General features: G+C 40.3%; 1 protein-coding gene across 2 annotated transcripts in view; it reads left to right on the top strand.

Annotated features, from left to right (window-relative positions):
- MAGI3 (membrane associated guanylate kinase, WW and PDZ domain containing 3) overlaps nucleotides 1-9868 on the top strand; it is a 251234-nt gene extending 241366 nt beyond the window's left edge. Inside the window, exons 20-22 of one of the 2 annotated variants that reach the window (XM_060201859.1) lie at nucleotides 5030-5168; nucleotides 6077-6167; nucleotides 6637-6772. In XM_060201859.1, coding sequence (XP_060057842.1) covers nucleotides 5030-5168; nucleotides 6077-6126 — 189 coding nt within the window. In that variant the 3' untranslated portion in view covers nucleotides 6127-6167; nucleotides 6637-6772. Of the gene's footprint in view, nucleotides 1-5029; nucleotides 5169-6076; nucleotides 6168-6636 lie in introns of both variants that reach the window. The other variant, XM_060201858.1, reaches the window with a different exon arrangement.
- The last annotated feature ends 5590 nt before the right edge of the window (nucleotides 9869-15458 follow it).

Here is a 15458-nt window from a genome sequence, read left to right as displayed (position 1 = left end):
TTTTTTATTATCTTTATTTATTTGATAGAGACAACCAGATACCAAGAGGAAAGATAGGAAGAGAGTCAGACACCTGCAGACCTGCTTCACTACTTGTGAAGCTTTTCCCTGCTGGTGAGGACTGGGGGCTTAAAACTAGGTCCTTACACATTGCAGCATGTGTGCCCAGCCAGCCGCCCCACCACCCAGCCCCCTGGGAGGCATATTCTAGTAATGACTGGAAATGGCTACTGGGTGATTACAGTACCAGTTATAAAGCCTTAGATATTCATGGTAGGTGCTTCATAGTTATTTGCTCAAAGAGGAGAACAGATGGGTAAATGTGTTTTATATTTAAAATTAGCTCACAGAAGTGGGCTGAGCAGTAGTGCACCCAGTTAATCACCCACATTACAGTATGTAGGGACCTAGGTTCAAGGTCCCTTCCCCCCCTGCAAGGGAAAAGCTTCACAAGTAGTGAAGCAAGGCTGCATGTGTTTCTCTTTCTCTCTCCATCTTTTCCCACTCCACTCTTGCTTTCTCTCTCTCTCTTTTTTTTTATTTTATTTTTTACCAGAGCACTGGTCAGCTCTGGTTTATGTTGGTGTGGGGGATTGAACCTGGGACTTTGAGCCTCAGGCATGAGAGTCTCATTGTATAACCACTGTGCTATCTATCTCTTTCTCTCTCCATCTGTTCCCACCCCCTTCTTGCTTTCTCTCTGTCTCTGCCCAGTAAATAAATAATAATAAAATTAGCTCACAGAATTTATTACTGGGTAGATAGGTCTTTGGACAGTAAAGCAATTAGCAAATGGTATAAGAGTGTTAACTCAGCAAAACAATATGTAATGAATGTTTTGTGAGCCAGAGAAATAGCTCAGCAGGTAAGGTGAATGCCTTGCCATGAGCATGATTCCAGTTCAAAATCTGTTACCACTTGGGAAGTACTTTGGCACTGGATCCAAACAGTGGTTCTGCCAAGCAAAACCAAAGGGGTGTGTGTGTGTATGTGTGTGTGCCGATGTTAAAAAGTGCAACATTGATAGCCTAGAAGGTGGTGCAGTGGATTAAGTGTTAGAGCCTAAGCATGAGGTCTTGAATTCAGTCCCCATCATCACATATGCCAGAATGATGTTTTGGTTCTTTCTCTCTTCTTCTCTCTCATAAATCGATCTTTTTTTTTTTTTTTTACCAGAGTACTGCTCAGCTCTGGCTTATGGTGGTGTGGGGGATTGAACCTGGGACTTGAGAGCCTCAGGCATGAAAGTCTCTTTGCATAACCGTTATGCTATACCCCCACCCTCAATCTTTTTTTTTTTAATACTATATAGTTTTTATTTATTTATTCCCTTTCATTGCCCTTGTTTTTTTTATTGTTTTATTATTGCTGTTGTTCTTGATGTCATCATTGTTGGATAGGACAAAGAGAAATGGAGAGAAGGGGAGAGAAAGACACCTGCAGACCTGCTTCACTGCTTGTGAAGGACTCCCTTGCAGATGGGGAGCTAGGGCCTTGAACTGGGATCCTTACACCGGTCCTTGCGCTTTGCGCCACCTGCGCTTAACCCACTGCGCTACCACCTGACTCCCAATCTTTTTTTTAAAAAAAGTATATATTTTTTATTTCAATGAGAGGAAGAGGTACAGGGAGGGGGGAGAGAGAGAAAGACACCAGAGCACTGCTCAGCTCTGGCTTATGGTGGTGCTGGGGATTAAAACTGGGAGCTTAGAACCTCAGACATCAGTCTATTTGAATAACCATTATGCTATCTCCCCAGCATAAATCAATCTTTAAAATAAAATAAAAAGTTTAACTGTAGCACTACCTAGCTTCTCTCTCCCTTCATCCTCCAACATTTCTTTTTTCTTAAAAAAAATTTGCATACGCTTCTCAGCACTGACCTCAGGTGGTGGGGTTTCAGCTGTATAAGTTGCTGCTCCAACAGGCTGAGTTATCTCCCTGACTCTGCTTTTTACTTTTTGTATTCCTCTTTTCTTCTTCTTTTTCTCTCCTTCCTCCTGCCCCCCACAAAATCCTCGGTAATATAAACCTGACCTTTTACTTATCAAAAGATTAATTCCCCATTTTATCATCATATTAAAAAAACTGAAAAGTATTTACATTCTTTCCAAGTTGCTGACTCTTATATTTACTTTCTAGGGTCCAGTAAGGAACTTTTTCCTCTTCCTCAGGGCCTCCTACCATGAATGTTAAAGTCATGGCTTTGCCTCTTTTCCACGACCTCACCCCCCAATTTAGTTTAGACAAAAGTGACACCTGGTGGTAAATCTGTTCAATTACAAGTTTCCTGGAACTAAAAGAAGAAGAAATGTGCAGATTGGGACAGTGAATTTAAACCAGTGTGAGTGGAGTTAATTATAAAATCATGTTTAAGGAGATGTGAACCCCAAAGTGCAGCCCAGTAACTACTGCTAACTTGGTTTTCACCTGTTTTGATAGTACATGTTATTTCCCATCATGTTATGATGCTTATTTCCTTTTGATTTTTTCCATATAAGATCTCACCTTTTTTATATCAAATATATAGATACTGGGTTGTCAGAAAAGTCATGGCATATTTTTTATGTCTTTTTTTTTTTTTTTTTGCCTCCGGGGTTATTGCTGGGGCTTAGTGCCTGCACTGTGAATCCACTGCCCCTGGAGGCCATTTTTTTCCTTTTGTTACCCTTGCTGTTTATTGTTATTGATGTCCTTGTTGTTGGATAGGACAGAGAGAAATGGAGAGAGGAGGGGAAGACAGAGAGGGGAGAGAAAGATAGACACCTGCAGACCTGCTTCACCGCTTGTGAAGCGACCCCCCTGCAGGTAGGGAGCCGGGGGCTTGAACAGCTGGTCCTTCCGTTTTGCTCCATGTGTGCTTAACCCGCTGTACTACCACTTGGCTCCCTTTCTTTATGTTTTTCTATGCAAAAATGCATCATGACTTTTCCAATGACCCAGTAGAAAGAAATGGAGGGGGGGCAGGGGAAGGGGAGGGAGAGAGAAACTGAGGTTTCCCCTGGTGCTGGGCTCCCTTGTGTTCACTGAAGGGTGAGCCGGGACCCTGAGTATGCAGGGCACATGCTCTACAGTGAGCTGTCTCCTGGCCCTGTCTTGTCTTTTTAAGTTGTTTCTTTCCCCCTTTTATTTTAAATTTACCTTGTTTATAATCCACTTATTTAAGAGTGAACCTCTTGTTTTTTCCCTACTGTGCAACAAAACATTGTTTTATAATTCACTTGAGGTTTTTTTTTAAGGAAAAAAAAAAACTTGAAGGTTAACATGTCTTTGTGTATGACGGTATTTTATTTCATTATACCCGCCCAGAAGCCCCTGAAGGCAGGTGCTGATATTATGACGCCTCTTGAATAGAGAGGATAGTGAGGCTGCTGCCAGAGGAGGCAGAGCCAGAACAGCACATGTATGTCTGCATGTAAACATGGAGCCTTCCATAAACACTGTTTTCCCACCAAATATTGTTACATTATGATTAAGTTCTAAAAATTGTTAGTTGGATTAGTTTTATTTTTTAATATTTATTTTATTTATTCCCTTTTGTTGCCCTTGTTGTTTAATTGTTGTAGTTATTGTTGTTGTCGTCGTTGTTGGATAGGACAGAGAGAAATGGAGAGAGGAGGGGAAGACAGAGAGGAGGAGAGAAAGACAGACACCTGCAGACCTGCTTCACCGCCTGTGAAGCGACTTAAGTCCCCTGCAGGTGGGGAGCCGGGGTTCGAACCGGGATCCTTATGCCGGTCCTTGTGCTTTGTGCCACCTGCACTTAACCCGCTGCGCTACAGCCCGACTCCCTGGATTAGTTTTAGATTGTTGTAGTAAGCTCTTTAATTACTTTTCAGAATTTTGGCAATTTTCCCTTGCTTGTTTCTTCTGATTTGAAGCTAACACTCTTAAACCTTGTAGTGTATTTTAAGAGAATACAGGGAGATAGCTCAGCTGCTAGAGGGTTGGACTTGCATGCCAGCAGCTCCTAGTGTGTTCCCAGTGCCACGTATGTCAGAGTGGTGCTCTGGTTTCTCTCCACACCTCTCTGAGAGTAAGAAAATCTTTTTTATTGGTAGATTTATTGAGATATATAGTCAAACCAAATCTGTGACCTAAGGAGAACTATTAGAGAGTTTCTGCTGGAGGGTGTGAGGACCCAGAACTCCAGTGCTGGGGATGGTACAGAATTACACCCTATTATCTTACAATTTTGTGAATCACTAATATTTTTTAAAAGAAATGTATTTTTAAATCCAGAATATATTTTAAAATCACTATTGTTATCTAAAATCAAGTCATTTACAAAAGTTCTACTTGACTTTTCCATACCGTTCTATTTTCCCTTTTAAAATAACAACTAAAAACATTTTAGTAAATTGTAATGGTGCTGATGCAACTTATTCTAATCCCAAGTTCTGTGTCTGTTTTCTAGGGAAACAATTTTTGGTCTGAAATAAGAATAATGTTCTCCAAATTGAGTTTTGTTTTTTTCTGTTTTAACATACAGTTATTTCATTTATCTAATGATGCTTCATGTATGTACAGGGTACAATGGGCAAGACACCAGAATAAGCAGGCAGTTCTCTCACAGACCAGGGAAGCCTTCAGAGATGAGAAGCAACTTGCCCAGGTTTTAGAAATAATTCTCAAAATTCACCTCAAGTTGGAAAGTACCTTCACCGGGTTCATCATTCAGATGTAGCTCTGTGTGGTGATTTGCATTGCAGAGACTTTACCTCTCCTACTATTTATCCTTTTGAGAGAAAACTTAGAATCTGGTCCTTAATTTCAGAATGCCCCGCTTCTGCTTACTAGTCTGCAGAATTTATGCATGTAGGAGTTTATAGCATGAATAAAACCAGACAGTGCCTCTTTCTGTTGTTACCCAATGTCCAGTCCTCATCAATTCTAACTTGGCAGCACAGCATGCAAGTTAAACACTTTATATAAATGTGAGTCACTAAGCAAACACAGGTCGAGAGTTGACAAACAGAAGTGAAGAAGGATGCATAATATCATGTTACTATAAATCTTCCCTGTCTAGGTTGGTGACCAGATTGTTGAAATCAATGGGGAACCCACTCAAGGCATCACACATACTCGAGCAATTGAGCTCATTCAGGCCGGTGGGAATAAAGTTCTTCTTCTTTTGAGGCCAGGAACTGGCTTAATACCTGACCATGGTAAGTAAAGTATATTACCGATAGCAGAGAATTTGAGTGTATTGGGGAATGAGTAAGGTAGTAGAAGGGACCTCCAACAAAAGGAATATCTATTTGCAGGAGATAGATACCTTACTGTCCAAGTCAGAGGTAAACAGACACACACACACACACATACACACACACACACACACACACACACACACATACACCAGAACTGTCTAAACCTAGTTACCTGGTATCAATATTAAGAAAATAGTACAGAAAGGGGGCTTCAGGCAAGCATTATTATAAACAGGTTATATTACTGAGCTAATTTCAACAGAAATATACAATTGCTTTTGTAGAGAAATATGCCTATGAAACCAAGGGCATTTGAGGCAAACAATTTAAATTTGATGAAAAATATTCAAGTCCTTATTATACGTTATTTACTTCTTTATAGTAAGTTTCTCTCTTAATAAGTAGCATATCCAATAGACTTTTCCTAGCCAGCTGTCTAAAAAAAAGCTGCTGGAGCCTTTGCTGTAGTTGATAAAGCATTGGGCCTGGGGCCATGCTGTGCTCCTGTGCCAATCTTAAATCCCCTTGGTTTTATAGTTTGCTTTTGAAATGTCACAGTATTTCAAAATCACTTTTTTTTTTTTTTTGAGTACACCAGTCTGGAAGTAAAATACCACACCACTTACTGCCTGTCTCTCCCCCATAGAGAGAGCTAAGTGCAGGTAGACATGACCTCCACAGTCCCCCTTCCAGTCTTTAATTCTCTGACCACCATCTTCCACCATCTGCCTGTAAATCATATGTTCCCAGTGACATCTTTGCTAATTGCACTGTGGGGTATGGGTTTTTGGGGGGTTTTTTTGTTTGTTTTGTTTTTGGTTTTTCTTTTTTAACACAGTCCTAGGCTTTTTCTCTTCCTTCTTCAGGTTTGGCTCCTTCCGGTCTGTGCTCCTACGTGAAACCTGAGCAACATTAAGGCTTTCAGGGCTTTTCTTGGTCTTTCCTTAAAAAGACTTGGTAAATTTGCATGTCTTGTAAATCACTTCCTTCTTTATTTTCTTATAAATTAAAGATGATGCTATTAAATACATCCACCTCTATCTTCTGCACTTTTCAGTTTCCTTTTTTACATGAAATTTGACAGCTTAATAGAAAAAAATAATTGACAAATGCCCATGAACCTCATTTTGGTTATAAGTTGTTTTATTGGGCTTAACTGCTTACACAGAATGTGCACACCATATATTATCTCATTATACATACGTAACTGGATAAATGAATACTCTTACTCAGTTTGCATATAATCTACTCTGTGTAGAAGTCTAGCTGTCTATAAACACCTTCCTTTTGTAGAGAAATATCTAAACATATGTAAACTTTATAAAATACTCATACTCAAGTCATTTAAGCAGTCAGTACAGTTGAAAATGTGTTATCCCCATGTATAATTCTAAAATTTAATAATGTCCACTCAAATCATTTTTAGGTGATTGGGGTAATTATCCATCATCTTCAAATGTGATTTATGATGAACAGTCACCACTCCCCCCATCTTCATATTCTGCTTCCATATTTGAAGAGTCTCATGGGCCAGTAATTGAAGAATCTCTAATGAGAGTTCAGATATGTGAAAAGACAGAAGAATTAAAAGACAGTGTGCCTGAAAAGAAAAGCACTTTAAATGAAAATCAGGCTGATATAAAGCACCAGACTCTTCAAAAAGATGTGAAGAAAAGGAATCCACCCAACAGTCATGGGCACAGTGACAAGAAAAATCTCTTACAAGTAGAAGATGGTGTTGCACAAAGAGGTAGATCTGCCAGTCCCAAAAAGTCACCCAGTCAGTATTCAGAGGAACATTTAGAAAAGATCCCCAGTCCTCTAAACACTGACCCTAGAAGAAGACCCAGAGATCGCTCACTTAGCCCCAGGAAAGGGGGTAATAAAAGCTGTGGGACCAGCACCAGGGCAGGTTCTGGACAAGACCACTGCAGAAAAAGCAGAGGACAGTCTTCAAGTCCAAAGAAACAGCAAAAAACTGAAGGAATCAAAGACCAATCAAATGCTGAAGCCAAATTATTAGAGCATGAGAGGCGAAGAGTAGGGGGTCATGCTAATGACAATGCTGAGCACATCTTGGATGGAAAAGAAAAATCAGGTATGAACAAGAAAGATAGAAAGCAGAGTCAGTCTGGAAAAAATAGAACACGGTCTCCAGAGAAAAAAAGCAAAAGAGTGGATGAAAAGTCCCATCCACTCAAAAAGGTTAATACCACCACTAGTAGAGTAGTAGCTGAGAATGAAAAGGAAAAGAAAACAACTTTTGGAGAAACAAGTTCTAGTAAAGATAAAATGGGAGACAGTGTCAAAGTAGCAGAAAAGAAACTGAAGCAGGAACCAGAAGAGAAAATGGTTTTAAACAAAACAGAAGGTCACAGAGGAAAAGAATTAGAGGCAACTGACAAAAACAAAGACAGTGGAGGTTTCAAATCTGAAAGTGGTTCTCCAGTTAAGAAAACACCCATAACTCCAGGACCCTGGAAGGTGCCAGGTACAAGTAAAGCTACAGGCACGACTGGTATAACTGAGCGACGGCTGTGACCTTAGTATAAAACAGAAACAAATTATGATTTTTTTCTTACTGAAAAGCATTTTTGCCAACAAAAGAAGTGAAAAACAATTGTCAGAGATTCTGAAACACATAATCATTTTAATTTGAGCACCACCTTGGCTGCATGAAGGACCTTTAGGATTACTAAAAAGCAGTCTGCTGGCTCCCCTGTCCGTGCCCAGGGAGGAGCTGTGTCCACACGCCTCTCCAATACACCCGCCACTGACTGCCCAGCTCATCTCATGAGTGTCTGAACAAATGATATCTGTCAATAGTAACAGTGTGGTCACAACTCACTTTGTATTTGTGCCAAGTTATCTACTGTATCATGTCTATTTTATCCTTCTCGCTCAGATAATTCCACAGTAATGAAAAAATTAGGCTTGGCTTGAAAGATGATATTCTCAATAGCATGTTGCATGTTTACAGAGAGAAATATTTGAGTTCTTGCAGAAGAGATTGTTAACTCGTCACTAAAGATGGCAGTTGCCTCTTGTAATAGCTACTGATGACATTCGGGTTTAAAAATAAAGCTCCAAATCATGACAGCACTAAAGGGGGAAAAAAATCTTAGTTAAATATCAACACTTTGCAATGGCCTTTTAATTCAGCTGGATATTTATTTTAAATACTATTAAAGGTATTATTGACACTAAATGTCCAAAATGAAAAAACACTAAGCAATGAAGAACTCATCTCCTGCTGCATTATCCAACTTCAGTATAGCTCTGCACCGCAGGCTCCCCTTTATTTCTTTTCAGTTGTTTCATTATAAAACCACAAAGAAGCATGTGGAAATATTGCTTAAAGCTGTGCAAAGGAAAACTACCAAATTTCTATCTCTGAATATTACTAAGTCATTATTTGTTAAGATATATAATGCATTTGAAGAGTCAAAATATTATACAGGTTGTGTGAGAGACTTGAACATGAAGCCAGTTTCACAGTCCATGGCCAGAAACAGTATCAGCACTACTCATCTGGCAGCTGCTGTATAAGCTTAGGTGTTTAGACGCAGAATGTGTAAGACCTGCTCAGCAAATAAGGACAGACATGGTGGCAGACAGCAATCGCTAGATCTTAATTTCTAGCTACATTAACTTATTTTACAACCAGAAAGAGTAACTAAACATCTGCTTAGCTTGTACACATCAACACAATTCTTCTTTAAAGTCTAGTAGTTAAATGTTTGTTGAAGGGTGGAGACCATTTTTAAGTCCATAAAACAGATTCAGCTTTTTCAGTCCCCTGAAAGCAGCATTCAGTAGCATCTATAAATACAAAGCAGTCTCAGAATAAAACCACTTTATGGAGTATTTGAATATGCTTGTCCTCTCCCCTGGGCTCATCTTGTTATTGTGAAATACATTATGTCCAGGACCTTCCCTCTCAGAGTCTGACTGTGAAACCCCTTAACAGCTGAAGCAGCACCTGTAGATAAGACATGCTTCCCGGAGTGAGATTTTTGCAATTCCCTTTTCATCCAGAATTGTATTTACCCACCTAGTATAACTAGAGAAAAATTGGGGTTGATAAACACTATGAATTTAGTACCACAGAAATGGTTTATTTTCCCTATAGTCCACACTTAAGTGATTTAAAAAAATACTATTTTTATTGTTAACTGTGACATAACTTTGATGTCATATGTTGTCAGTCTGATGTGGCTCTTTCCTTTCTAAGTAACCTGTCACTGTACTGATTATATACTGACTTAGCAATGTGGCCTTGGAATGTTAAGCAAAATATGGATGTATGGCTGGTTGTAAATGTTTATATATTGTACAGTACCTTTATATATACACTTGAGGTTCTGATTAGAGAGATCTGTAAATCGCTTGTTATTTTTTATATAGATATTAAAAAAAAAAACAAAACCAGTTTATGGTCTGCACTTCTTTTACTATTAGATTTGTTACTTTCTGTTTGTGGAGTTAGTTCCCATTGTGTTTTATGTGGTCCTCTGAGTAACAAGTACTCAAATTCCTACTCTTATATAGCTCTTTTTTTATATATATATGTAAAGCTTAAAATTGGTTTGAGTTGGATAAAAATAGTTGTGCATGAGTAATATAACTACCAAAAATAAATCCTTTCTTATACATCTTATGGAAATTGGGTACTGCACATTTATAGGTGGGTAGTAACTGCACACAAAGTCACTTAATTCTGTCTCATCAGACTGTCAAAATTTTATATACTTTTGGAATGAAGTATTTTCACTTGATTTCACTTAATTCTATGAATAATGCCAAAAAACTTATTTCAAAACCATGGTTAATTCATTATTAAAGGTATAAAACTAAAAAGAAGTCCTGGTGCCTGCTGCACTAACTCACAGGGAAAATAAGCCCAGCCCTTGCCCCCAAGCCCCACAATGGAGATGGTGTCACAACAAAGGCAGCAGGAAGTACCCATGCGTTAGTGAACTGGGATTTAAGAAAACATGGTAAGTTCAAATTAAATTGTGTGAGAATATGACTAGTGACTGCCAGAGGGATGGGTTTAAGTTAAAGCCTAGTGTGCATCTGGGACTAAGAAACATTCATATAAACATAGATTTCAACCCTAACAGACATTTCAAAGGGCCAGGCAGTAGCACACCCGGTTAAACATACATGGCACAAAGCACAAGGACCTGAGTAAGGGGGTGGGGGGGGCTCATTTCACAAGCCATGAAGCAGGTCTGCAGATATCTGTCTTTCTCCCTCTCTCTTGTCCTCTCTCGATCTCTCTCAGTCCTATCCAACAACAGCAGTAACGACAGTAACAATAAAAATGGAGAACACGGCCTCCAGGAGCAGTGGATTTATAGTGCAGGCACTGAGCCCCAGCAATAACCCTGGGGGGGGGAAGACATTTCAATATGGTATGAAGATTACATCAGGGGTTTTGGTATCATTATGGCATGTTCCAGTGCCAAAGAATCATCTGTGCTTTTTAAGCACAAATAGACTCAAGTAACACTGGTTATGCTGCTAAAAATTATTATTAATAGTGATGAGGTTAAAGCATGCCATAATTATTACTTTGTTCCATTTACTATTCTGGGGAAAATATTTACTCAGCTGCCTTAAACAACTAAAGACACATGGGAAATATATACATAAAAAGTGGCTTTTAGATGTTGGACAGTAGGCAGTGCAGGATAGTGATCATACTGGAAGTAATTTCTACTCTGGTGTGCAAAAAGGGAGCACTCAAACAGAACCAAGGAGACACTTGGGGTTCTGGAAAGACCAGAACAGACATACTTTGCAGGGCAGAGTGCTAAAGAGAACAAATAATGTAGGAGAGCCCCAAAGGTGAGCAGGGTGTCCTGCATGTGGATACTGGTTAGCACAATGAAATAACCAAGAACAGAGGAGACAGAAAAAAAAATTGTAATGCTTCCCGTCACAAGTCTTGAACTGACAGGTTGTTCCCATGTAACTGCATCCCAATGAAAAGTTCAGAACTATTTCTGAGTACACGTACACAGGCTGGGAGATAGCTCACCTACTACTGTGTGTGTCTCACCACATGCAGGGGCCTAGGTTTGAGCCTTCTTTCCACATGGAAGAAGTAAAAGGCAGCAGTGGAGCTCTATGGATGATGGAGGGGTGCTGCCATGTCTCTCCCTTGCTCTGTCTTACCTTGCTCACCAAATTAAAGAAAAAATGGCAAGGGGAATGGCAAGAATGAGCCCCTACTAGGAGTATACACACAAAACCCAACACCCTGAAGTGCTAAACTTCACACCCAGTAAAAAGTTACAAGGAGAGCAAATGAAACAGGAAAAAAAAATTGTTTTTTTTTTAACCGCCAGGGTCATGTCATGGCTGGGGCTCTGTGCCTGCACGATGAATCCACCGCTCCTGCAGGCTATTTCCCTTTTGTTACCTCTGTTGTTTTATCATTGTTGTTGTTAGATAGGACAGAGAGAAATCGAGAGAGGGAGAAAGACACCTGCAGACCTGCTTCACCACCTGTGAAGTGACCCTCCTGCAAGTGGGGAGCTGGGGACTTGAACCGAGATCTTCATGCCAGTCCTTGCACTTCGCACCATGTGTGCATAACCTGCACTATCGCCAGACCCCAACAGCCTCCCCCCGCTTTCTTCATAGGAGAAAATCAGCAAGGCAAAGAGACACCTGCAGTACTTTGCTTAACTGCTCATGAAGCTTCTCCCCTGCAGGTGGGGAGTGGGCTGCAAACCCTGGTCCTAGCACATGGTAACATGGTGTGCACTTATCCAGGTGTGCCACTGCCAAGTACAGTCCCTGAAAAAACTTTTTTATTGTTGTAGTTATTATTGTTGTTGTCATTGTTGGATAGGACAGAGAGAAATGGAGAAGGGGAAGACAGAGAGGGGGAGAGAAAGATTGACACACCTGCAGACCTGCCTCACCGCCTGTGAAGCGATGCCCCTGCAGGTGGGGAGCCAGGGGCTCGAACTGGGATCCTTACTCCGGTCCTTGCGCTTGGCGCCACCTGCGCTTAACCCGCTGCGCTACGGCCCAACTCCCGAAAAAAAAAATCTAATGACGCAAACAATAACTATTTTAGTGTTATATTCTCATCCTAGGATAAATATAGTGTGTTAAGGCAGAAAAAAGAAATTGCATGTTAAAGAGAGAAACTTCTAATCAAGTGTCTATAGATAAAAATACATTGTAAATTATTAACAGCAAATTAATGCAGAAGACTAGAAAACTTGAAGGCACAGGAGTAAAAAAAATAAAAATAAAATAATCACAGAAGACAAAGAAGAATGAAAAAAATGTGTAAAAACATCAGTACAATGATGTCAGACAACTTCAAGCAGCCTTCTGTACATGTAAATTACAGCTCCAGGATAGGTGGGTGAAAATGGGATACAGGGATGTGAGAGTGATCTGGCTATGACATCTGTCACCCCATTGATCACCAGGGTTGATTCGGCTGATCTGGCTGGTTAGGCAGGTGTCCCCTTCCTCCCTCACTGCTACACGTGCGTCCCTCCTGAAGCTGTGCGCGATCGGTTGAAGAGGACGGCCTTCCCCAAAAGTGGGATACAGAAAACTCATTGCAAGAAATAGACAAGATTTTTGCAAAACTGATGAACACTATAAATCTACACAGTAAATTCAGACAAGCAAAAAACATGAAAGAAGTCTTCATGGATGCACATTACCATTAAACTGAACAAATTCAATGATATCTTAAAAGCAATCAGAGAAAAAAATACATAAAGAGAAAAATAGAGATAACAGTAGAATTTTTATCAGAAACTAATACAGGACACCACAGAGGAACATCACTTTAGACCCCCCAACAATAGAACATCAAATTCTAAGTAACCTGTGATGGTTCAGAGAGTACAGCATGTGCTTGCCATGCCCGAGGCCCTGGATTCAATTCCTAGTCTTGCATGTAATGCAGTGGTACTCTGACCACTTTCTCTAAAAATAATTTTTTAAAGCAGAAACAAAGATTTGATCATCTTAACAGGATGGGCCTTATGCCTTCCTAACAAGAGTTTATTTTCTTCAAAATAATAGCAAGTCATTAATGGATTCTGGTTGATGAGATTTGCATCTCAGAAAAAACACATTAGGGAGGGTTAAGCGCACGTGGCGCTAAGCACAAGAACCGGGGTAAAGATCCCGTTTCAAGCCCCGGGCTCCCCACCTGCAGGGGAGTAGCTTCACAGGTGGTGAAGCAGGTCTGCAGGTGTCTGTCTTTCTCTTCCCCTCCCCTCACCATTTCTCTGTCCTAACAACGATGACATCAATAATAACAACAATAACTACAACAATAAAACACAAGGGCAACAAAAGGGAAAATAAATATTTTAAAAAATTAGCTTTTTGAGAAGATTGGATTGGGGGGAAGGGTGTCATATATGTAAGTGAAAAAGAGCAGAAACTTCATTTTATGTATTATTGGATAGAGACAGAAATTGAGAAGGGACAGAGAGATACCTGCAGCCCTGCTTCACCACTTGTGAAGCATCCCCCTGCAAGTGGGGACCAGGGGCTTGAACCCTGGTCCTTGTGTACTGCAATGTGTACACAGCCTGGTATGCCACTGCCTGGCCCCAAGAAGAAACTTTTTTCTTTTTTGCCTCCAGGGGTTATTTTTATTGGATAGAACAGAGAGAAATAGAGAAGAGGAGATGGGGGAGAGAAAGATAGATACCTGCAGACCTGTTTCGTCACTTGTGAAACATACCCCCTGCAGGTGGGTAGCCAGGGTTCTTAGTATTATGTGCGTTTAACCTGGTGCACCACCACCTGGTCCCAAGAAGAAACTTCTTCAAAAAACAATGAGTGGACCAGCAAAATAAAATAGCTCACTTGGATGGTGCACTGCTTTACTAGGTCCAAGGCTGGCACCCACTGCATTGAAGGAAGCGTCAATGTTGTGGTCTTTTGCTTTATCTTGCTGTTAAAATAAATACATAAATAAATAAATAAATAAATAAATAAATAAATAAATAAAAGCATGGTAAATGAGAGGGATGAGGAAATAGGAGTCACAGCAATTTTCAAATCTGTAACATAAACAATTATAGTGACCTTATTTTACCCTCCTGAAAAGTTTGTTTTTTAATTGCCATTAGGGTTCTCACTGGGGATCAGTGCCTGCACAAATCTGCCACTTTTGGTGGTGGTTTTTCCTCTCTTTTTTTTCTTTTTTTTTTTTTGTCTTTTTTTTTTTTTTTTTTTTAATTTTTTATTTAAGAAAGGATTAGTGAACAAAAGCATAAGGTAGGAGGGGTACAACTCCACACAATTCCCAACACCCAATCCCCATAACCCACCCCCTCCCCTGATAGCTTTCCCACTCTCTATCCCTCTGGGAGCATGGACTCAGGGTCGTTGAGGGATGCAGAAGGTAGAAGGTCTGGCTTCTGTAATTGCTTCCCCGCTGAACATGGGTGTTGACTGGTCGGTCCATACCCCCAGTCTGCCTCTCTCTTTCCCTAGTAGGGTGTGACTCTGGGGAAGCTGAGCTCCAGGACACATTGGTGGGGTCTTCAATCCAGGGAAGCCTAGCCAGCATCCTGGTGGCATCTGGAACCTGGTGATTGAAAAGAGAGTTAACATATGAAGCCAAACAATTTGTTGAGCAATCATGGATCCCAAGCTTGGAATAGTGGAGAGGAAGTGTTAGGGAGGTACTCACTGCAAACTCTAGTGTAGTCCTGCTTTCAGGTATATATTTTGCAGTAGTTTATGGATACGTGTGCACATAAGCTCTCTCTCACAGAAACTGGTGTATATATAGGTTATGGGACTTTGTTGGAAAGTGAACTACCTGAGATGAAATTAGAGTGTACTATTAAAGGAAAGGTCTCACCCGAGTAATGAAGCTGAAGGGTTGTCATTCCACACGTGAAGTCTCTGGATACATTCTGGGGTGAAGCATGTTGAGGTAGCAATCGTTGCTTTGGTTAGTTTGTGATCGGCAGATGCAATGTTGTTTGGTTTGGATTGGGAGATGCATACGGGAAAGTGGGCCCTATCCAAGGGTTCCAGGACTGGGGGAAGTAGGGGCTCTATAGTGAAGATGTGAGGTTCCTGCTGTCTTAGGGTTCAAAAAGACAATCGATAGTTAATATTATCATCACATTATTTGTTAATTGGGTTAACTTTGAAAAGTCCCTTTGTTATGGTTTCCTGGACAGTACCCAGTATCTTGTATATAGCTGTGCTATTGGAAGCTTCTAA

This window comes from Erinaceus europaeus, chromosome 11, assembly GCF_950295315.1.
Source record: "Erinaceus europaeus chromosome 11, mEriEur2.1, whole genome shotgun sequence".
NCBI lineage: Eukaryota > Metazoa > Chordata > Mammalia > Eulipotyphla > Erinaceidae > Erinaceus > Erinaceus europaeus.
Note: the sequence above shows the minus strand (reverse complement) of the source record. Positions and strands in the feature narration are given on the sequence as shown.